Source organism: Lynx rufus, unplaced genomic scaffold, assembly GCF_022079265.1.
Source record: "Lynx rufus isolate CCGP_SWC_20201006 ecotype Redwood Valley unplaced genomic scaffold, mLynRuf1.p SCAF_3, whole genome shotgun sequence".
Classification (NCBI taxonomy): domain Eukaryota; kingdom Metazoa; phylum Chordata; class Mammalia; order Carnivora; family Felidae; genus Lynx; species Lynx rufus.
The window spans coordinates 158,235,790-158,258,756 of record NW_025814845.1 but is presented as its reverse complement, the minus strand read 5'-3'; the positions used below and the strand labels follow the sequence as shown (position 1 = coordinate 158,258,756).

The following is a 22,967-nucleotide window of genomic DNA, read 5'->3' as shown; positions in this document are numbered from 1 at the left end:
AAAACAAAACAAAACAAAAAACGTTTTGTAAATGCCAATTTAATCTATATTCTTCAACTTTTTAAAAAATCTTCCTACCATTAATAGAATTATAGTAACCACTACAGAACTGTTTTTAAAACCCTATTTTTTAAAGCATTTAGAAGAATTCCACACCAACAAAGTAGAAACAAGCATAAACCACCATACCAAATACTTCATTAGGGCATATCTGTCTAAATATTTATATTGGCATTTACATTTGAAACATTAGTGGCTTATTATAAAGAAGACATAGCTGTGTTTAACATGCCAGGTCTTGGTAACTTTATTCAAGCTTTTGACAAAAACTACCCCCAAAGTAATATAAATTTAGAGACTTCTAGAAAGTCCAGATGTGAAATTCCAAGACAATTTTGAATTTAGTCTGGAGTCGATACTGAGTCAAATACTGAACCAAACCCACAAATCATAAATACTATTTTCCTTCTTAAGTTCATTGTATTTTCTCAAACAGGTTACCAATTTAGCTTTCCTTTCTTTGATATTGGTATTTGGAATCATTTTAACATGGTTTACATCTTTAAGTTCTAAATTTGTACTTATCTTGAATATCTTACTATAATTAAAAATATAAATCCGAATGTGATAACCCTTCCTTACATAAGAATGCCAATTAATAAATGTAGAAGAAATGAGAGAAATAGAAAGTCACCATTAGAACACTACAGTAGTAACTTACACAAGCAAGATCTGGCAATGGATGCGAAAATGAGTGGGCAATAGTTTAAGCAGAAACAGGACATTTGCATAGTCTCAAAGTAGCTCCAGCAAATAGTCATTACAAAGAAAAACATAGTAATTTTACAGTAGAGAATCCTAGCAGAATCCTCAGTGATTAAGGTTAACAATACCAGAAATACATTATGACATCAGATGTCATGATACACTGTCACAGATTGGAAGACACTATGTAGACATGACAACTAAGTGCAAAGTGGGATCCTGCACTGGATCTTGGAACAGTAAAAGGACATCACTCAAAAGACCAAGAAAATCTCTACTTTTTAAACTCTCTACTTTTGTTAACAGTATTGTATCAAGGCTAATTTCTTAATTTGACAAATGTTCTATAGTTGTATAAGATGTTAACATAAGGGAAAGTTCAATGAAGATGCACATAAACTACTCATTTTACAACTCTTCAGGAGGTCTAAAATTATCTCAAAATTAAAAAAAAATCTGTTAAAAAACATACACACATACATATGTGCGTAATGTGTGTATGTGTGTGTATAAAAATCAAAACTTTGTGGAAATTGGTATCTTGGGCCCTCACTTAAATAGTTAATAGTATTCTCTCCTGAATGTCACTGTCTCACTGGTTTCCTTTAAATTGGCTTTAAGGTTCTCCCCCTTCTAAATTTTTAGTATCAAGTACAATTTTCTAATTTTCATAGAAAACCTTTTTTAACATTCTTACCTTAGGCCAAAAATAAAAATCCTAGAATAAAACTGCCACCATATTATTTCATAAAATCATTCATCCCATCCATCAGACCCAGCCAATATCTTTACTCCATTTCTTCTCATCATACGTTTGTTTGGCTTTGTTTAAAAGGAGAGGAGATGGCGGATAGATTTATTAGCACTAATAGGCCTGATAGTCTAGAAAAAAGTTATCACTTGGATATCTTATTAAGAAACAGCTGTTTTTCCAATAACAGATACTGTATACTAGAACTCACTTCTGATAGAAAAAGTAAGTCATTTACCTAAGTCTCTTCCATACCATAGCATGAAGCTACCCAAGCAAGCCCAGCTAAGACCCTTTCAATATCACTTTCTTAACTCTGTCTCTGAAATGACTGTTATTAATGGTAATAAACATCTTTTTTTATAAAACAATTTAAGGAAATAAAGGTAAACATCAAATATGCCTTTAAAAGAAAATTTCCCACTCTAGCTATGGCTGATTCATTCCCTGAGCATGAATCCTTTTTTATCCTTACTGTTTTTGACTGTCAACTGAGGTGAAATCTGCCCATAGGGATCTTGATGGTGAACCTAGTATTTTAGATGGAGAAGCACATTTCCAGATGGTCACATTTATTACTTTTGCAGTTATTTCTACTCACTGTGGCATTTAATTTTTCATCCCTATCAAAATGCTCTACATGGAAGCAGCAGTAGTGAAAAGACGATGGGGGGGGGCAGGAGGGGATTAAGGAAATTTTAAGGTGGATCTTCATCCAAATATAATAAAAAAGCAAAAAAGAAAATGGCCACAAACATCTCATTCTTATGCCCCTGCCATCTCCCAATTCGCCTTCCACTATTAACATGAAAAGTAGGAGTGGTAAAACTCTACCCTAAAGATCTATACAAAAAAGGAGACAAGATACCTCAGGAACTCAATACACATTGCAATATGTTCAAGTGGTGCAAAGATAGAAATTCATTCAGAATTGCCATACTATCGGGCTACCAATATAGTCTCTTGAATAATTATATTAAACATATTACTACAAAATGTACCAAGAAGTAGAGAATAATACTATATTTATGAACTGCAAATAACAAAACAAAACAGAGGTCCAAGAAGGCTAAAGTCCAAGCTGTAATTTACACATGAAGTGTATGTTGAAAGCAGTCACAATGTACAAAAATGTGACAAGTAATCCAGATGTTTTAAAAAACAGAGCCTGTTTGCCTCAGATTATATCCAGTCTCATCTGGTAGGTTTTTGATAAGCCTGTTACATAAAGCATGTTTCCCTCCTGCTGATAAGAAGCAGCTTGTAGATATCCACAAATTTCTTAAGGAGTGAGTCTACTTGGCAATAATGGTAACTCCACAGTTTCCTATTACATTCATTGGTCTGAAAACTGAAAACAACTCATAACTAAAATGTTCTTTCAAGTCCTTTACCAGTTTTTCAAGTTTTAATCAAAGGAAAGTTGGAATGTATTGCTTCTTGTCACCAACAAGCATTTCAAAAAGAGGGTTAATTAACCAAAATCAAGAGTTCTTTGGTCAAGTTAGTAACAGGCTTCCCCTTTGTTCTAAGTCCTTCATAATCCTTTTTTTTCCAATTTTTCCAGTATGGCCTGGATTTTACAAACAGCCTCTTTCCTGGCCTGCCGGACAGAGTCCTGGCCCCCAGTCTCAACTGAATCCAGTTCCAAAAGTTCCTTAGTTAGCATTTCTTCCAGAAGCCAGTATGCTTTGTCTGTCTTTTTTCCTACGAATTCTTCTACTTCTTGCTCAAGATACTGGACCTTCTCCAGCACATGTATGATTTTTTTAATACTTGGGGGAGTACCTTCATCTGAAGATAGACACTCTTCAGGAAGATTATCACTTTGATCTTGATTGCTGGGGTGTTCATTGGTGGCATTACCATAAAGCTGAGGCTCAGCACTGTACTGGACTTGGGAATCCAAAAGATCTGAATTATCATTGTTCATTGTTCCCGAGGACTCGTACTGATGGACATTGCAAGGAAAGTTGTGCCGGTTCATGCCTTGATCTGATTGGCTATAGGTGTAGGAGGAGTCCTTGGAGTGGGAGAGCAAAGAGGGGAAAAAAGCTGTTTTAATGGCAATCCATCAACATCAGAGTGGTTAGCCAACATCTTTCACCAGACCGTGAAGTACATGAAAAGAGTCCCCACTAAAAAAACTAGGCATCCCTCCTTAACAATTTGAGGAAAACACAACCCTAAAAAGACAAAAGGAGTGCTCTGTCAAGTAAAAGGCAGAGAATTCCTGAGTATAATGAATCTACCCTGAAGTGTTCATCCTCATGAACACCTCACAATCGCTCCTTTCCACCTCACAATCCACCCAGTGACTTAATAAATAGGAATTAGATAGTCTTCCTCTGAAGAGTTAAAACCTAAGACAGACCTTAAATAGGAATCTAGCCACAGACAGATGATGTTTATGTCTGTGGTTTATACAATTTCACATTGATATCGTCTTCTGTGTACTGAGATAATAAAATGCAATCTTTGATTTTGTTTAACATTCAGATAGCATTACAACAAACAGTAAATGAGCGTTTTTCTGTCTTTTACAAAAAAGATGCGAACCTATAACTGCTCTAAAAAATAAAGTGTATTAAAAAAAAGAGGAAGAAACTGGGCTAAAGCTATAGGTAGTAATCACCAACTTTTTGCAATTAGTCCCCATTTAATACACACCAACGCAGGAAAGTTTCATGTTGTGCCTTTTCAATTACCCAAACATGAAAAGAACAATGTTTAGAAGGCCTCCTACCTTGGGCTGCTGGGGTGGTGGTGAGTGAGGGGACTGAGGAGAGCTGCTGCTGGGCCATGATGAAGTACTCTCACTCATGTAGAGATTCCCAGGTGGTGCTGAGGGCGCAGCTGAAGGCCAGGGGTAACGGGTTCCCATTCCATAAGCACCAGGAGAAGCCCATGAGTCCTCCTGTTGTCGTACAGTTGGTCCTGGTTGTGGAACACTACGATTACCATCCCCATAAGGATAATGGGGCAGGGTCATTCCAGGGTTCTAGATTGAAAGGAAGGAAATATGCTGGTCACTGCTAAAAACAAAAACAAAAAAACCTGAACGAAGTAATGAAAATAACTCTAGTATCAACAGATTGAGATGCTTCCTCTCTCCTTAACAGATGTACTTTGGCTGCTACCAGGCTAAGTGGTAGCATCTCTAATCAGTTGCAGTCATTTCTTCACGCCCAAAAAAAGCTTCATTCTGGGGCGCCTGGGTGGCGCAGTCGGTTAAGCGTCCGACTTCAGCCAGGTCACGATCTCGCGGTCCGGGAGTTCGAGCCCCGCGTCGGGCTCTGGGCTGATGGCTCAGAGCCTGGAGCCTGTTTCCGATTCTGTGTCTCCCTCTTGCTCTGCCCCTCCCCCGTTCATGCTCTGTCTCTCTCTGTCCCAAAAATAAATAAACGTTGAAAAAAAAAAAAAATTAAAAAAAAAAAAAAAAAAAAAAAAAAGCTTCATTCTGAAGATACCAGGGGCAGATTTAGAGGCAATCAAACTCAGAAGGAAGAAGGGTTAAAATTCAATGGCTAAATTATAGCATAAATCTGTCCCAAGATACGAGAAATAAGTGGACCCATATGCTATAAGGAATAACAAATTAAGATGTATCAGAACTCCCCTTGAAGGGACAGAGAAACAAACATGGTATCACTCATAGAATATTAAACAAATAAAAACCCAACAGATAACTGCTTACCTGTGAAGCAGGATATCCTGGAACCTGCCCCCGAAGAGAGGGTGCTTCAGTCTGGCAGTCCTGCTGAGGATACAGCCAACGAGAGACTGGGGCTGGGCTGTTGCCAGGTGAACGGTAAGTGCTTGGAACCTCTGGGGAGTAACTGGTCTGAGTATATCCAGGTGTGTAATAAGCCCCAGAGTAGGATGCAGTATTCGCCCCAGGGCCAGGAGGGTATGGTGGACCATATGCTCCATTTGTATAAGAATTCAAACTCTGTTAAAAAAAAAAAAAAAAAAAAGAAAAAAAAGTGACTGAGTAGAAGAACTGAAGTGCTCTGACCTAATACCCAACTTTGAGAAGTTTGGGAAGGGACAAAGGTCAGTAACTAATGAAAATATGAACTGCCTAAGCAATCTGTGAAGCATTCTTTCTCTCATGTATTATGGCCATATACCATATATTAAACTCAGATTATCACTGTAGAGTCTGTGTTGTAGCAATGACAGGGTATATTGTGATGAATGAGGAAGTGAAGGCCTCAGGGCTGTGCTTCCCAAACACTTCCGTAAGTATACCTAACAATTACAACTGACAGTGGAGAACCTGTGCCTGCCACCTAGAGAGGGGTCCTGGGAGACCTAAGATAATGGCTAGTCACAGAAAAAAATAACCAGGGTACAACTAAAAGAGAAGCCTAGAGGAGCACCTGGGTGGCTTAGTTGGCTAAGCATCCGACTTCAGCTCAGGTCATGATCTCACAGTTTGTGGGTTCAAGCCCCACATCAGGCTCTCTGCTGACAGCTTGGAGCCTGGAGCCTGCTTCAGATTCTGTGTCTCCCTCTCTCTCTGACTCTCCCCCACTCATGCTATGTCTGTATGTCTGTGTCTGTCTCTCTTTTAAAAATAAACATTAGGGGCGCCTGGGTGGCGCAGTCGGTTAAGCATCCGACTTCAGCCAGGTCACGATCTCGCGGTCCGTGAGTTCGAGCCCCGCGTCGGGCTCTGGGCTGATGGCTCAGAGCCTGGAGCCTGTTTCCGATTCTGTGTCTCCCTCTCTCTCTGCCCCTCCCCCGTTCATGCTCTGTCTCTCTCTGTCCCAAAAATAAATAAACGTTGAAAAAAAATTTAAAAAAAATAAAAAATAAAAAAAATAAATAAACATTAAAGCAGGGCGCCTGGGTGGCTCAGTTAGTTAAGCATCCAAAGTTGGATGCATGGCTCAGGTCATGATCTCGTGGTTCGTGAGTTCAAGCCCCACATCAGGCTCTCTGCTGACAGCTCAGAGCCTGGAGCCTGCTTCAGATTCTGTGTCTCCGTTGCTCTCTGCCCCTCCTCCACTTGCACTGTCTCTTGCTGTCTCCAGAATAAATAAACATTAAAAAAAATAAAAATAAACATTAAAAAAAAAGAAGACTAGAGAGACCAAGCTCTGCCATAGGCTTTGTGTTTAATCTCTCTGAGCTTTTCTCTACCAGAAAAATGGAAATCATAAACTTACCTGGTAGGACTACTGTGAAAATTAAATGAGCTGATATATATAAATGCTTAGCACAGGGTCTGGCACTCGGTATGCTCAATAGATAGTAATTATTTATAATATCATTGTTGTTATTACTATTATGGCAATATCAAGAAATGAACCCAGATCTGAAAAGTACAAAGCCCATGAAAAGCCCACGTTCTTTGTACTATCCCACTCTGCTTCCCAAGTAAATAACAACAGGCTGCAATGAACTATTGGGACCTCACCAAAAAAGAAAAGCTTCTGCACAGTGAAGGAAACAATCAGCAAAACTAAAAGGCAGCCGACAGAATGGGAGAAGATATTTGCAAATGACGTATCAGATAAAGGGTTAGTATCCAAAATCTATAAAGAATTTATCAAACTCAACACCCAAAAAATAATCCAGTGAAGAAATGAGCAAAAGACATGAATAGACACTTCTCAAAGGAGACATCCAGATGGCCAACCGACATGAAAAAATGCTCAACATCACTCATCATTAGAGATACAAAGCAAAACCATAATGAGATACCACCTCACACCTGTCAGAATGGCTAAGGTTAACAACTCAGGCGACAACAGATGTTGGCGAGGATGCGGAGAAAGAGGATCTCTTTTGCACTGATGGTGGGAATGCAAGCTGATGCAGCCACTCTGGAAAACAGTATGGAGGTTCCTCAAAATATTAAAAATAGAACTACCCTATGACCCAGCAATTACACTACTAGGTATTTATCCAAGGGATACAGGTATGCTGTTTTGAAGGGGTACAAGCACCCCAATGTTTATAGCAGCACTATCAACAATAGCCAAAGTATGAAAAGAGCCCAAATGTCCATCGATGGATGAATGGATAAAGAAGATGTGGGGCGTGTGTGTGTGTGTGTGTGTGTGCGCGCGCACACACACACACAATGGAGTATACTCAGCAATCAAAAAGAATGAAATCTTGCCATTTGCAACTACACGGGTGGAACTGGAGGGTATTATGCTAAGTGAAATAACTCAGAGAAAGACAAGTATATGACTTCACTCATGTGAGGAATTTAAGATACAAAACAGATGAACGTAAGGGAAGGGAAGCAAAAATAATATAAAAACAGGGAGGGGAACAAAACATAAAAGACTCTGAAATATAGAGAACAAACAGATGGCTTCCGGAGGGGTTGTGGGGTGGGGGGGAGGGAGATGGTCTAAATGGGTAAGGGGCATTAAGGAATCTACTCCTGAAATCATTGTTGCACCACATGGTACTAACTTGGATGTAAATTAAACAATAAATAAATTATAAAAAATAAAATGTTTAAAAAAAAGACTACAGAGGCAAATTCCTCATGTGTTGCTGTCATTTTTTTTTAAGATTTTATTTTTAAGTAATCTCTACACCCAATGTGGGGCTCAAACTCAGAACCTCAAGATCAAGAGTCTCATGCACTGCTGACTGAGCCAGTCAGGCGCCCTGTTCACTATAGTTTTAAATCACCCATCCACACTACTATTGGCACCCAGAATCCTAGGTTAGATATCCAAATGAATTACAGCCAAACTTTACATTTAAATGACTATCTTAATGTTTCAATTAACTTCTGCTTCATCTTTTTTAAATGCTAAAAACACAGAATCAAGTTTTCCAGTACTTGTCTAAGACTACATAATCTTTTCCACTTCGGGTAGAAAAACAAGTAAAGAATCCTATGATGTTAACCAGACTTACTGTGGTGATCATTATGCAATGTATGCAAATATTGAATCATTATGTTGTACATCTAGAACGAATACATGTTACATGTTAATTACACCTCAGTTAAAAAAAAAAAAAAAAAAAAGACAGCTGGGGCGCCTGGGTGGCTGTTGGTTAAGCGTCTGACTTTGGCTCAGGTCATGATCTCGCCATTTGTGAGTTTGAGCCCTGCACTGGGCTCTGTGCTGACAGCTCAGAGCCTGGAACCTGCTTCAGATTCTGTGTCTCCCTCTCTCTCTGCCCGTCCCCTGTTCATGCTCTGTCTCTCTCTGTCTCAAAAATAAAGAAAACATTAAAAAATTTTTTTTTAAAAAGACAGCTGCTAATAACCGAAAAAATAATAGTCAAATTTGATTTCTAGTCTAACACATCAAAAAATGAGATGGATCAGGACATCTGGGTCGTTCAGTCAGTTAAGCACCCAACTCGATTTTGGCTCAGGTCATTATCTCAGTTTATGAGTTCAAGCCCCACATCTGCGCTGATAGTGCATAGCATACTTGGGATTCTCTCTCTCTCCCTGCCTCTCTCTCTGTCCCTCCCCAGCTTGTGCTTGTGGCTCTCTGTCTCTCAAAATAATTCTTTTTTAAAATGAGATGGATCAAAGTGGCAGGACAATCATAATTCTGTAGAAAATAAACTCTTAGCCATATTTTTATGGCAAGAGGATAAAAGACAGGGTATTATCACCACATGGCCAAAAAATTCCATGCAAGGACAGGTGCTTGGAAGATCCAGCAAGGCATTCCCTAACCAGAGGGATGACTGAACCACCCCTTGTTAAAGCCACTGGAGGGCTGTTAAGATCTTCCACCTAGATGTGCCTAAAAATAGAATCCTTAATACAATGTATGCTGTTAGAAACTTGATAAAACATCATGTGGCTTTTTGTACTATTATTCAACTTCTAGAAATTCTTCCTAAGGAGAAGATTCAACTACAGAAAGTTATAGGCATGAATTTGTTCAACACAGCATTATTTATAATCACACAAAACTGTAAATAACCTAAATTTCCTATAATAATGGAATGATTAAGTACATTACAGGCTAGTCATTGAGGGAATTTTATTGTCTTAAAATTCACTGTTAGACTGACCGGACATTTAATGACATTAAAGAATTATTTTTAGTTTTTTTAAGTTTTAAAAATGACATTGTTATGTTTTTAAATCTTCTTTACATTTTAAAGATATATACTTAAGTATTTACAAGTGAAATAATATGGTGTCCAGAATTTACTTCAAAATAACTCAAGGATACAGATGAAACAAGAAGTCTGTGCACTGATATTTACTGAAGCTGAGTACATAAGAGATTATTGGGCTACTGTCATTGCTTTTGATTATGTTTGAAAATTTCCTTAATGTTAAAAAAAAAAAACTTCACCTCTTATTTTACCCTATAACATGCAGAGTACATATGATAAATGAAAAGCCATACAAAAAAGTTTATATACAATAAGTTTAAAGCTGTGTGAACATAATAGGAAAAATGCAAAAACAAATTTACCAAAATATAGATCTTTTAGGATGGCAAAATTAGTATTTTCCTCCTTTTCTTTATTTCCCAAATATTTAGTAATAAAGTTGTATTACTTTTGTAGCAAAAAAAAAAAATTATGCTATTACAAATGTCGTGAAATCCCAAGTGTGTCTAGAATCCAGCGGGCTGCCAGGACCAGAGCAACTTCATCAGTGTCCAAGTAGACTATTTTACTGAAGGGAAACTTGTGTCTAAGGAAAAGAAGTTACAATTTGAAAACTGTCAGCTGATACGGCAACAGATAAAATCTGAAAGAGAAACTATAAGAATTAAGTAAAATCTTTGACAGTTATTAAATTTCTGTAAAAGTCTCATTCTGGCTTCCAGAAGAAATCAAGAGACTGGAAACTCAGAAATCCCAGTTGCTACTCTTGTTCTAGATGTAAATACAGATATTACCTAGCATTCAAAAGTCAAACTAACATCACATCATCTGGCGTCTCCTTGCAAGCTAAAAATCACCCATATGAATACTTCTTCCAACAGTCAATTTCACAGTTGATGGACTGCTGTATAGATGTAGAATCCAAAGAGGAGAAAAGTGGTCAAGTCTCTCACACGGACAGCGATACACTGTTCGGCGGATTCCCTTTCCATTCTACAGCAAACAGACCCAATCCAAGCAAAAACAGATTACCTTTCAGCAACACAGTTCCTCCTATTGTGCTTCTCTTGAAAAACATGGAAAGTTTCACCACAAAAGTGCTCCAAGAGTCATAATATTCAGCAGTCGACATCAACTTGAATTTCTCTAATACTCATTTTTGGAACTAACAAATCTATGATCATCCACAGGTTGCTTCCTCTATTTATAGAACTTTTCCAATTTTTGTCTCACAGGAGCTCCTGACCAGTTTTTAATAGGCTATAGTTTACAACCTAGTTATCCTTCAAATTAAATGAAATTTCTGACCAGTGTCTTTCTGTATCATGGTTTCTCAATTCAGAACCCTATCAAAGGACTTCAGTATTTTTTGTTAGAACTTTGCCAGTTCCTCAAAGTGTTAAACACAGCAGAACTACCTACCGCATGACCCAGTAGCTCCACTCCTACATATATAACCAACAGAAAAGACATACGTCCACATAAAAATTAGCAAACAAATGTTTATAACAGCATTATTCATAACAGCCAAAAAGTGAAAAAGACTCAAATTTCTATCAACTGATAAATGGATAAAATAAATGTGGTATATCCACAGAATGGATAGTACTTGGCCACAGACAGGAACAAAGTATCAATACATTGTCACAACATGGATGAACATTATGCTAAAAGAAAAAAGCCAGTCACAAGATATCAAATGTGATACGATTCCTGGGGTGCCTGGGTGGCTCAGTCTGTTGAGCATCTGACTCTTGATTTCAGCTCAGGTCATGATCTCACAGTTCGTGGGATCAAGCCCCATGTTGAGCTCCATGCTCACAGCACAGAGCCTACTTGAGATTCTCTCTCTCCCTCTCTCTCTGCCCTTCCCCTACTTACGGTCCCTCTGTCTCTCAAATTAATAAACATTTAAGAATATATGTTATATGATTCAGTTTAATGACATGTCCAGAATAGGCAAATCCATAGAGATAACAAGTATACTAAAAGTTGCCAGGTGCTAGGGGGAGAGAAGAATGGGGTGATAGGTACACAGTTTCTAACTGGACTGATAAAAATATTCTAGAATAGATAGTGATGACAGTCGCACAATCTTGTGAGTAGACTAAAAACAACTGAATTGTACATTTAAAGGGTGAATTTTATGATATATGGCCAAACCATAAGCATATCACATTAAGCAATAACAATGTGTGCCTCTCAATTTCAGTCACAGGAATGCAGATGACAGAAGTAAAATACAAGTCTGTGATAAGAGGTAACATGGTTTTGGGGTGCCTGGCTGGCTCCGTCGGTTGAGTGTCCGACTTGAGCTTAGGTCATGATCTTGCAGTTCGTGAGTTCAAGCCCTGCATCTGGCTCTGTGCCGACAGCTCAGAGCCTGGAGCCTGCTTTGGATTCTGTGTCTCCCTCTCTCTCTACCCTTCCCCTGCTCATGCTCTGTCTCTGTCTCTCAAAAATGAATAAACATTAAAAAAAAATTAAGTAGTAACATGGTTTTTTCTTTATTTTGTGTTCCATGATCTCCTACAACCTTATCCTAAAGTTGATTTACACATAATCATTATGAAAAATCAATTGCTTTTAGATTTTCTTTAAGTAAAATAAGCAAATCTTGCTCTAACTTCAATGAATTCTTCTGGCTCAAAATCAGTCTTAAAGGATTATATAACCAAATTGATGAGAAAAAAAGGGAACATGATTCTTTTTTTTATTTTATTTTAAATGTTTTTTATTTATTTTTGAAGGAGAGAGAGAGAGAGAGAGAGAGAGAGAGAGAGAGACAGAGGATGAGTGGGGGAGGAGCAGCGAGAGAGGGAGACACAGAATCCAAAGCAGGCTCCAGGCTCTGAGCTGTCAGCACAGAGCCCGATGCGGGGCTGGAACTCACAAACCGCGAGATCACGACCCGAGCCGAAGTCGGACGCTTAACCGACTGAGCCACCCAGCCACCCCAGGAACATGATTCTTTTAATGAATTAATTATTCAGCCCCATAAAGAAACTTCTTTTCATTATTTCAGCCTCCATATCACCAGTAAGTCAGAACAGAATTGAACATATTATTTGACTATTTGAAATCTATCAGAAGAATTATATTAATGTTTTATGGTGATCTGAAAATTTAATTCTGCAGAGAATATCAGTTTACAGAGAATTCTGACCTGGATCCAAAATTCAGATCCTTTGAAAGCTGCTAAAATGCAACTGCTTTAAATTTGTATATACTACAGTCTTATTTTTACAAAAAGTATTTTTTTTTATTTTTTTAATGCAAAGATGGTACCTCAATAGAAAAGAAAATGTGACAATTATTGCTTTATTAGGGTTGGCAGATTATGGGTGACTAACTTTTTAAACATTTCCTCATTTCCACAATGATACAACCATGGTGAAAAGTAATTTGGCTATATTTAATAAGCATGTATACCAAACCCCAACAATTCCATACTCCAGGAAAGTTCTTTCCTCAAATGTATCCAATAGAAAAATGGAAAGCAATGTTGAGTAAAAAAGCAAGCTGCAGGAGAATGCTAGTATGAAACCACTGATATCAAGTTTAAAAACAAGTTAAATAATATTATATAAATGTGTATACAAGTAGTACAAGCACAAAAACACATATGAGATCAAAATATAACTTCAGGAAATAGAAAGAAGTGTTATATGTGACTTCAACTGGGTTTATTTTACCCCCCTTTAAAAATCTGAAACAAATGTGGCAAACTTAAAAATTGACAAAGCTTGGGGCGCCTGGATGGCTCAGTCAGTTACACGTCCGACTTCCACTCAGGTCATTATCTCACGGTTCATGAGTTTGAGCCCAATAATGGGCTCTGTGCGGAAAGCTCAGAGCCTGGAGCCTGCCTCAGATTCTGTGTCTCCCTCTCTCTCTGACCTTCCCTGGCTCACACTCTGACTCTCTCTCTCTCTCTCTCTCTCTCAAAAATAAACATTTAATAAATAAATAAACAGTAAAAATTTTTTAATTAAAAAAATTTGACAAAGCTAGGTGCTGGATAAAAAGATGTACGGGGGCACCTGGATGGCTCAGTCAGCTAAGCATCCAACTTCGGCTCAGGTCATGATCTCACAGTTCCTGAGTTTGAGCCCTGCATTGGTGCAGACCTTGCTTCAGATCCTTTGTCTCCCTCTCTCTCTTTCCCTCCCTTGCTCTCTCTCTCTCGCTCTCAAAAATAAATCAACATTAAAAAAAAGATGTACATATTTTCTGTACTTTTTCAGTTACTTGAAATATTTAAAATTAAATATTTGTCCTAAGAGGTCAGTTTTTTTGACATCAAAAGCAAAGGCAACAAAAATAAAGGTAAACAAGTGGGACTACATCAAACTAAAAAGCTTCTCCATGGCAAAGGAAACCACCAACAGAATGAAAAGGCAACCTACTAAATGGAAGAAAATATTTTCAAATCATGTATTCGATAAGGAGTTAATAACTAATATATATATATATAAGAACTCATAAAACTCAATAGCAAAAAAACAAACAATCCAATTAGAATATAGGCAGACAACCTGAATACTTTCCCAAAGAAGACATACAGGTACATGAAAGGTGCTCAACATCACTAATCACCAGGGATATACAAATCAAAACCGCAATGAGATATCACCTCACACCTGTTAAAATGGCTCTTCTCAAGACAATAATAAGTGCTGGTGAGGATATGGAGAAAAGGGAACCCTTGTGCACTGTTGGCTGGGAATGTGAATTGGTATAGCCACTATGGAAAGAAAACAGCTTGGAGATTCCTTGAAAAATTAAAAATAGAGTGACCCAGTAATGCCCCTATTTGCAATATATCCAAAGGAAACAAAAAAACTAACTCAATGGGGCGCCTGGGTGGCGCAGTCGGTTAAGCGTCCGATTTCAGCCAGGTCACGATCTCGCGGTCCGGGAGTTCGAGCCCCGCGTCGGGCTCTGGGCTGACAGCTCAGAGCCTGGAGCCTGTTTCGGATTCTGTGTCTCCCTCTCTCTCTGCTCCTCCCCCGTTCATGCTCTGTCTCTCTCTGTCCCAAAAATAAATAAACGTTGAAAAAAAAAATTTTTTTTAAATAAAAAAATAAATAAATAAATAAAAACTAACTCAAAAAGATATCTGAATCCCCATGTTCATTGCAGTATTACTTACAATAGCCAAGACATGGAAGCAACCTAAGCGTCTACTGATGGATGAATAAAGAAAATGTGGTGTATACAAAAACAATTTACTATTACCCGGCCATAAAAAAGGAGGAAATGTTGCCATCTGTGACAACACAGATGGAAATAAGTCAGACAGAGAAAGACAAACACCGTATGATCACATTTACATATGCAATCATAAAAAAAAAAATTCGGGGCTCCTGGGTGGCTCAGTTGGTTGAGTGTCCAACTTCAGCTCAGGTCATGATCTTGTGGTTCATGAGTTCGAGCCCCGCGTGGGACTCTGTGCTGACAGCTCACAGCCTGGAGCCTGCTTCAGATTCTGTGTCTCCCTCTCTCTATGCTCCTCCCCTGCTCACACCCTGTCTCTCTCTCAAGAATAAATAAAGATAAAAAAAAATTTTTAATAAAAAATAAAAATTCCTAAATTCAGATAACAGACATGGTTGCTAGAGGTGGGGCCAGGGATGCAAATGACTGAAGGGCGTCAAAAGGTACAAACTTCCAACTTCCAGCTATACAATAAGCAAGTCATGAGTAAGTAAGATACAGCATGGCGACTATAGTTAATACTGTACTGCATATTTGAAAGCTGTCAACAGAATAAATCTTAAAAGTTTTCATCAGGGGGCACCTGGGTGGCTCAGTCAGTTAAGCTTCTGACTTCGCTCAGGTCACGGTTTGTGGATTTGAGCCCTGCGTCTGGCTCTGTGCTGACAGCTCAGAGCCTAGAGCTGCTTTGGGACTCTGTGTCCCCCTCTGTCTCTGCCTCTCCCCTGCTTACATTCTGTTTTTCTCTGTCTCAAAAAAAAAAAAAAAAAAAAAACCATTAAAAAAAAGTTCTTGGGGGGCTTGGGGGGCTCAGTCAGTTAAGCATTTGACTTGATTTCATCTCAGGTCATGATCTCCTGCAGTTCGTGAGTTCAAGCTCCACATGCAGCTCTGGGCTGACAGCTCGGAGACTGGAGCCTGCTTCAGATCCTGTGCCTCCCTCTCTCTCTGCCCCTCCCCTGCTTGCACTCTGTCTCTGTCTCAAAAATAAATAAACATTAAAAAAATTTTTTAAAGTTCTCATCAGAAGAAAAAATTTGTAACTATATGTGGTGATAGATGTTAACTAGATTTAATTGTAGTGATCATTTCACAATAGACACAAATATCAAATCATTACATTATATACCTGAAACTAATATGGTATTACATGTCAATTATATTTCAAAAAAAAAGTCAAACTTAGAAAAATAAGTACATTTTATGTTTATTGTTTCCAGGTCCTAAGAAATAATCTATTATGCTTCAAACTACTTTTGCTAAGGGTAATATTTGCCTAGATATTTCTTTATCTCTGAGACAAAAACATGAAGACAGAGTCCATTAAATAACAAAAACCCACACATCATTATTATGAAATCTCACATGTTTTGAAAATCAGTATATTAAGAAAAAATTCAGAAAGTCTGGCAATTTTAGACCATACCTGGCCTTGCATTTCCGGTCTTACAGGATATGTACTTGGGTATGGAGCCCTAGGTCGTGCAGAATTCCAATAGTTAGAATTGTAGCTAGGATATGGTGGCTGGTCCTAAGGAGGGAAAAAAAAGTCACCTTTAATAATATTCTTACATCATATTGAAAAGTTGATAGAGGCAAGTATAATTATCAAAAAAAAAAAACAAAAACAAAAACAAAGGCAATAGAACCCTACTATAAAATGGGGCACCTGCATGGCTCAGTTGGTTCAACATTCGACTCTTGGTTTCAGCTCAGGTCATGATCTCAGGGTTCTCACAGTTCATGAGTTCAAGCCCTGCATGGGACTCCATGCTGTGTAGGGCTCCATGCTGACAGCATAGAATCTGCTTGGGATTCTCTCTCCCTACTCCTCCCCAGTTGCACATGGACTCTCTCTCTCTCCCAAAATGAATAATCAAAAAAAAAAAAAAAAAAACCAAAAAACAACTCTATTAGTTACAAACAGAGAGGGAGAGAGGCAAACTGTAAGAGACTCTTAAATACAGAGAACAAACTGAGGGTTGCTGGAGGGGTGAGGGACAGGGGAAAATGGGTGATGAGCACTGAGGAGGGCACTTGTTGGGATGAGCACTGGGTATTGTATGTAAGCGATGAATCACAGGAATCTACCCCCAAAACCAAGAGCACACTGTATGTTAGCCAATTTGACAATAAACTATATTTAAAAAATAAAAAAAATCAATAAAAAATAAAAAGAGAACTTTACTATAAAATCACTCATTATTAAATTGATGCTTGAATATTATATTGTAAGTCACATGCCCTAGAAAAAGCAATTATTGCCTTTCTAGGTCTATTCTTATGCATTATGATACCAAATGACATATAAAGGAAATCTACTATTTTAAGATGATTATCAAAACCAGATACTAGATTCCTTTGTCCCTCTCCAATCACCAATCCTATCACTACCAATTTAATTAGCACAACAAGAATATAGTTCTTTGCCACTGTTAAGAATAGTATTTGCCCAGGGGCACCTGAATGGCTCAGTCAGTAAGCATCTGACTTCAGCTCAGGTCAAGATCTCACAGTTTGTGAGTTCAAGCACAGCAGTTCAGGCTCTGTGCTGACAGCTCAGAGCCTGGAGCTCACTTCAGATTCTGTGTCTTCCTCGCTCTCTGCCCCTCCCCCATTCATGCTCTCTCACCTTCAAAAATAAACATAAAAAAATTGTTTTTAAAGAGTAATATTTGCCTATCTCAACAACTTTGAAGCTTGAAAATATTACCACTAAACTTTACTTCAAACACATACAACTTCAATACTCGTTTGCCTGCCATACTAGTTTTTTCATATTTCTTTGCTTTCCGATATGGCTACACCTTCTGCTGGCAGTCTACAACTAACTCCAGCATCAGGAATTGATACAGAACAGCTACCACTCCAAGAAGAAAATCTAGCTATGACATTAATCTCTACAGCTGTGCACTACAACTCAAAGAGTTAATGATTTGCAATAAGCCAATAAACTCTAAGAGACTAGATCAACTCAAAAAAATGTTAGAGTCTATTTAATGTATACACTTGTTCCTAGAAGTTATTTCCCTTTGAACTTTATAGTTTTAGTTTTAAGCTTAAACAAGATCTTCAAATTGTTTCACAAAGATATTCACTGGCAGTTGTAATCACTGAGTTTAATTGTCACCATCTTAGCTTAACTGCACTAATCAGTTTCATAATGCTTTGTTTTCAAAGCACGAAACTCTTCCATAAGACATTATACAAGCTGGGCAAGTAGCATCTCCTTTACATAATGCAGAAATTAGAGAAGAGAAGATTTAAAAAAAAAAGATCACAGGCATACTTCAGATCCTAACTACCAAATTTCTTAATCAGGCAGATGCCCCCAATTAATGCCCTCCCTTCCTTCCCCTGGTGAAAGGGTAAGCATTTGACTAACTGATTTCTCTCTACCAAGAACATGAATTGTGAGTAAAGATGAAAAGACAAGAGTTGAAGCTGACTCACCCCGGCAGTGGTGAACTAATCCCTAAATCTCCAGAACTAGGTTCCTCTAGCAGGAACCGGGTTCCTGTTCTCTCCTACTGACTCTCTGAGGTACCCACATTTCCACTACTTCACACTCCTATCCCTCACCCTGCCCAGGTCCTCACTTCCTTCCTTCCTCAGCTTACCAACACCTAATCCTTTGCCACTGCTTCCCTCAGATACACTCACCCTGCAAAAACCCAGCCCTGTCTAAACTCAACTGTCCACTGACTTCGCATCTGCACTTCCTCTAAATACTGGTGGAGAAACACAAGCTCTGGTTTCACTTATTCACTTATTTAGAGGCCATAAATCTCAAGTAGAGACCACACTTCCTTAGAATGTTCATCTCACTCTCCAGAATAGTTCCACTCTTCTTGTTCCCTCAAATTCTAATATCCTCTTAGCCTGGGGTGCCTGGGTGGCTTAGTTGGTTGAGCCCTGACTTCAGCTCAGATCATGATCTCACAGTTCGTGGGTTTGAGCCCCACATCAAGCTCTCTGCTGACAGCTTGGAGTCTGGCACCTGCTTCAGATTCTATGTCTTCCCTCCTTTCTGCCCCTCCCCCGCTCGTGCTCTGTCTCTGCTGTCAAAAATAAACATTAAAAAAAAAAACCTACCAGTATCCTCTTAGCCCATCCCTCATTTTTCAACTGACTTTATCTCATATTTCACCTTAAAAAAAATAGGAAAAAGGAATCAGAAGTGCCATCTTCCTACTTAACTAAATTGAATGCACCCTATCTGCCATAGTCTTCCCAGAAAGCGTGAAGGAAGTGCCTCTGGTCCTATTAAAAGCTGATTCCTGGAGCTTCTGGGTGGCTAAGTCCATTAAGCATCCAACTCTTGATTTCAGCTCAGGTCAGGATCTCAGTTTGTGAGACTGGGGCCAAGCTCAGGCTCCATGCTCACGACACAGAGCCTGCTTGGGATTTTCTCCCACCCTCTCTGCTCACGCCCACTCATGCTATTGTGCTCTCTTTCTTAAAATAAATAAACATTAAAAAATAAATAAATTAAAAAACTAACAAATTGGATAACCACACACACAAAATAATTCATTCAAGTAACTCCTGAACAGGTTTCTGAATGGATAGCCTCAGTGGTATACATTCTAAAGGCAAAATAAATACAAAGAAATATTAAACTTTATGTAGAATATTCTCAGTAGTGATATTAGCATTTTAATTTTTAAACTATTTGTGTGTATTTCAGAATAGAGGAAATAAATAGAACAATGGTATTGGGAACCAGTATTTTCACACTAGAAAAGAAAAATAATATATTAAATGGAGAAACATCAGAAGTATTGTGTAGAGTGGATCTGAATTAGACGTACAAGTATAAACATATTCTAAAATGTAATTTAACATTTTTTTAAGTTTATTTATTTATTTTGGGGAGAGGGGAGTGGAGAAGAGAGGGAAGAAGAGAGAGAATCCCAAGCAGGCTCCACACTCAGCGCTAAGCTCTATGCAGGGCTTGATCCCATGACCTCTGGATCATGACATGAGCCAAAATCAAGAGTCGGACACTTAACTGACTAAGCCACCCAGGTGCCCCTAAAAATGTAATTTCACCATTTAAGCAAAAGAAACAAATATGTGTGTGTGTGCCACTTCCAAACAAAGGATTTAGGAATTAATGCAAACCTCTAGCAACTCTTTTGCATACCTGTCCTCCACCATGAAACCAGCATATCCCATACAGGAGCTGGGATTTCAGCTTCAGTCCCAGAACAAAAAGACACACGAGCAAACCAAACCCAACCTGGAGCCTGGAGAAGAGTCACTACAGCAGACTCACAGAACATGAGCAAGAAATAAATGTTTACTGTTGGAAGCCACAATTCTTGAAGTGTTTTGTTTTGTTTTTTTTTTTATTACAGGAAAAGTCAGGAATACGATAACTAAATACCAAGTTGGTAACAAAACCATACAGAAAGAATTATTTCAAATGACTTTTAAATAGCAGTATTTTTACTATACATCTTCAGTGGAATATATTCTAGGGATAAGCTCAATTGCAAAGAAACCTAAAATTGCACTCATTAGTTAACTGTTAGTCATAACATTGCTGTTATTATTTTTATTAACAGCTTTACTGACATATAATTCACTACAATTTAACCATTTAAGTTGTACAATTCAGCGGTTTTTAGATTCACAGATAAGTGCAATCATCACTAGAACCAATTTCAGAACATTTTCAAAACCTCCAAAGGACACACTGTACCCTTTAGCTATACCCTCCTACCTCTGCACTCTCCCAGCCCTGTGCCACTACTAATCTACTTCTATCTCTATGGACTTGACTATTCTGGATATTTCATATAAATGGGATCATATATGTGATATCTTGTGGCCAGCTTCTTTCACTTAGCATAACATTTTTGAGGTCCAACTATGTTGTACCACATATCACTACTTCATTTTTTTGTGTGGCCAAATAGTATTCCATTGTGTATAAATTCCATTGTTTATCCATTCATCAGTTGACAGACATTTTTATTGTCTGTTGCCACCTTTTGGCTATTATAACATTATATTAATGTTAATATGATACTATAAAATATATTTAATATATATATTTAACGTATATTACATACTTATTTACATAGAATATATAAATATAATGAATATTTAATATATATTTTAATATATAATATAATAATGTTGCTGTAATCACTCATGAAATTTTTTAAAGATTTTTAAAAGTTTATTTATCTTGTGACAGAGTGTGAGGACCCACGCACACAACCAGGGAATGGGCAGAGAGAGAGAATCCCAAGCAGGCTTTGTACTGTCAGCGCAGAGCCTGATGCAGGGCTCAAACTCACAAATGGAGAGATCATGACCTAATCTGAAATCAAGAGCTGGATGCTTAACCGACTGAGCCATCCAGGTGCCCCTTCATGAATAATTTTTTATGTGAACATACATTTTCAGTTCTCCTGGGTATATGCCTAAAAGTGAAATTGTTAGGTCATATGATAACTGTGTTTAACAATTTGAGGAACTAGAAACTGCCAAAGCAGCTACACCAATTTACATTCCTATTAGCTATGTGTGAATTCCGATTTCCCCACATCCTCAGAAATAGTTTGTCTGTAGTTTTGTGTTTATAGCCATCCTAGAGGGTGTGAAGTGTTATCTCATTGTGGTTTTGATTTACAGTTCCTCATGACTAATGATGTTGAGCATTTTTTTCTTGTGCTCATGGGCCATTTTTTGTCTTCATTAGAGAATTATCTGTTCAGATGTTTTGCCCATTTTTATATTGGGTTATTTGTATTTTTATTGTTTAGTGTTTTTAATGTTTATTTATTTTTGAGACAGAGCAAGTGACAGAGTGCAAGCGGGGGAGGGGCAGAGAGAGAGGGAGACATAGAATCTGAAGCAGGCTCCAGGCTCTTGAGACCAGAGCCCGACACGGGGCTCGAACTCACGAACCATGAGATCATGACTGGAGCTGAAGTCAGACCCTTAACCGACTGAGCCACTCAGGCCCCCTACTGTTTAGTTTTAAGAGCTCTTTATGTATCTTATATACAAGTCCCTTTTCAAATATATGATTTGCAAACATTTTATTCCTTTTCACTTTCTTGATAGTGTCCCTTGAAAAGTTCTTCATTTTAATGAAATCCAATTTATCTATTTTTTTCTTTTGTTGGTTGTGCTTTTTGGTGTCTTATCTAAGAAACTGTTAGGCAGGAAGCTAGGCATGAGCAGCAGGAGAATGGACCTTACATGTCCTGACAGACAGCCCCAACTGAGGACCGCCCAGGGACTACCTTATTCCACTCATCTAGCAGTCGGTTTGTGGTTACATTATCACAGCAGAGAAAGAGTTAAGTTTGTTGTGCCTGTCCTTATCTGACCTATGTTTCTAGAATACAAATAATATTGCCGTTTCCTATCCCATGCAGGCATTTCCAATACTTCTTGGAAAGGAAACACATAGTTGACTAATTATCATGTATTCCAGGCCTATGTTGTGACCCTAGAACCCACCCAAAAGAAAAGACGGATACAAGTTCACACCCCGGAGTTTGCAGGGACCTTGTCTGTCTTCACTGGTCCGCTCCTCCCTTGAGTGTACTTAACGAAACTTTGCTCTGCTTTTGCTGCCCTGTAACTCTTTACTATGGCAGTGAAAAGAATCCAGGCTTCCTTCCTTTTCCACCTAACACTCCGTAACATAACCACTCCAAAATCCCAAGTAATGAAGATTTACCCCTTGTTTCTTCTAAGAGTTTTATTTTATAGTTTTAGCTCTTACATCTAGGTCTATGATCCATTTTAAGCTAATTTTTATATATGGTATGAGAGTCCAAACTTTATTTATTGTATATGGCTATCCAGTTGCCATGGTATTGTATGTTGTGCCATAGACTGTTCTTTCCCTCTATTAAATGGTCTTGGATGGGGCCCCTGGGTGGCTCAGTCAGTTAAGTGCCCGACTTTGGCTCAGGTCATGATCTTGCCGTCCATCAGTTCAAGCCCCGTGTTGAGTGCAGAGATTACCTAAAAAAATAATATCTTGCAAAAAAAATTTAAAAATTAAAAAACGGGGCGCCTGGGTGGCGCAGTCGGTTAAGCGTCCGACTTCAGCCAGGTCACGATCTCGCGGTCCGTGAGTTCGAGCCCCGCGTCGGGCTCTGGGCTGATGGCTCAGAGCCTG

General features: G+C 38.3%; 1 protein-coding gene across 1 annotated transcript in view; it reads right to left on the bottom strand.

Moving 5' to 3' along the window:
• Positions 1-2,524: 2,524 nt before the first annotated feature.
• BAG4 (BAG cochaperone 4) overlaps positions 2,525-22,967 on the bottom strand; it is a 31,473-nt gene continuing 11,030 nt past the window's right edge. The window contains exons 2-5 of the mRNA XM_047090471.1: positions 16,236-16,340; positions 5,214-5,468; positions 4,263-4,517; positions 2,525-3,539 (exon numbers count right to left, since the gene is read on the bottom strand). Coding sequence (XP_046946427.1) covers positions 3,054-3,539; positions 4,263-4,517; positions 5,214-5,468; positions 16,236-16,340 — 1,101 coding nt within the window. The 3' untranslated portion in view covers positions 2,525-3,053. The remainder of the gene's footprint in view (positions 3,540-4,262; positions 4,518-5,213; positions 5,469-16,235; positions 16,341-22,967) is intronic.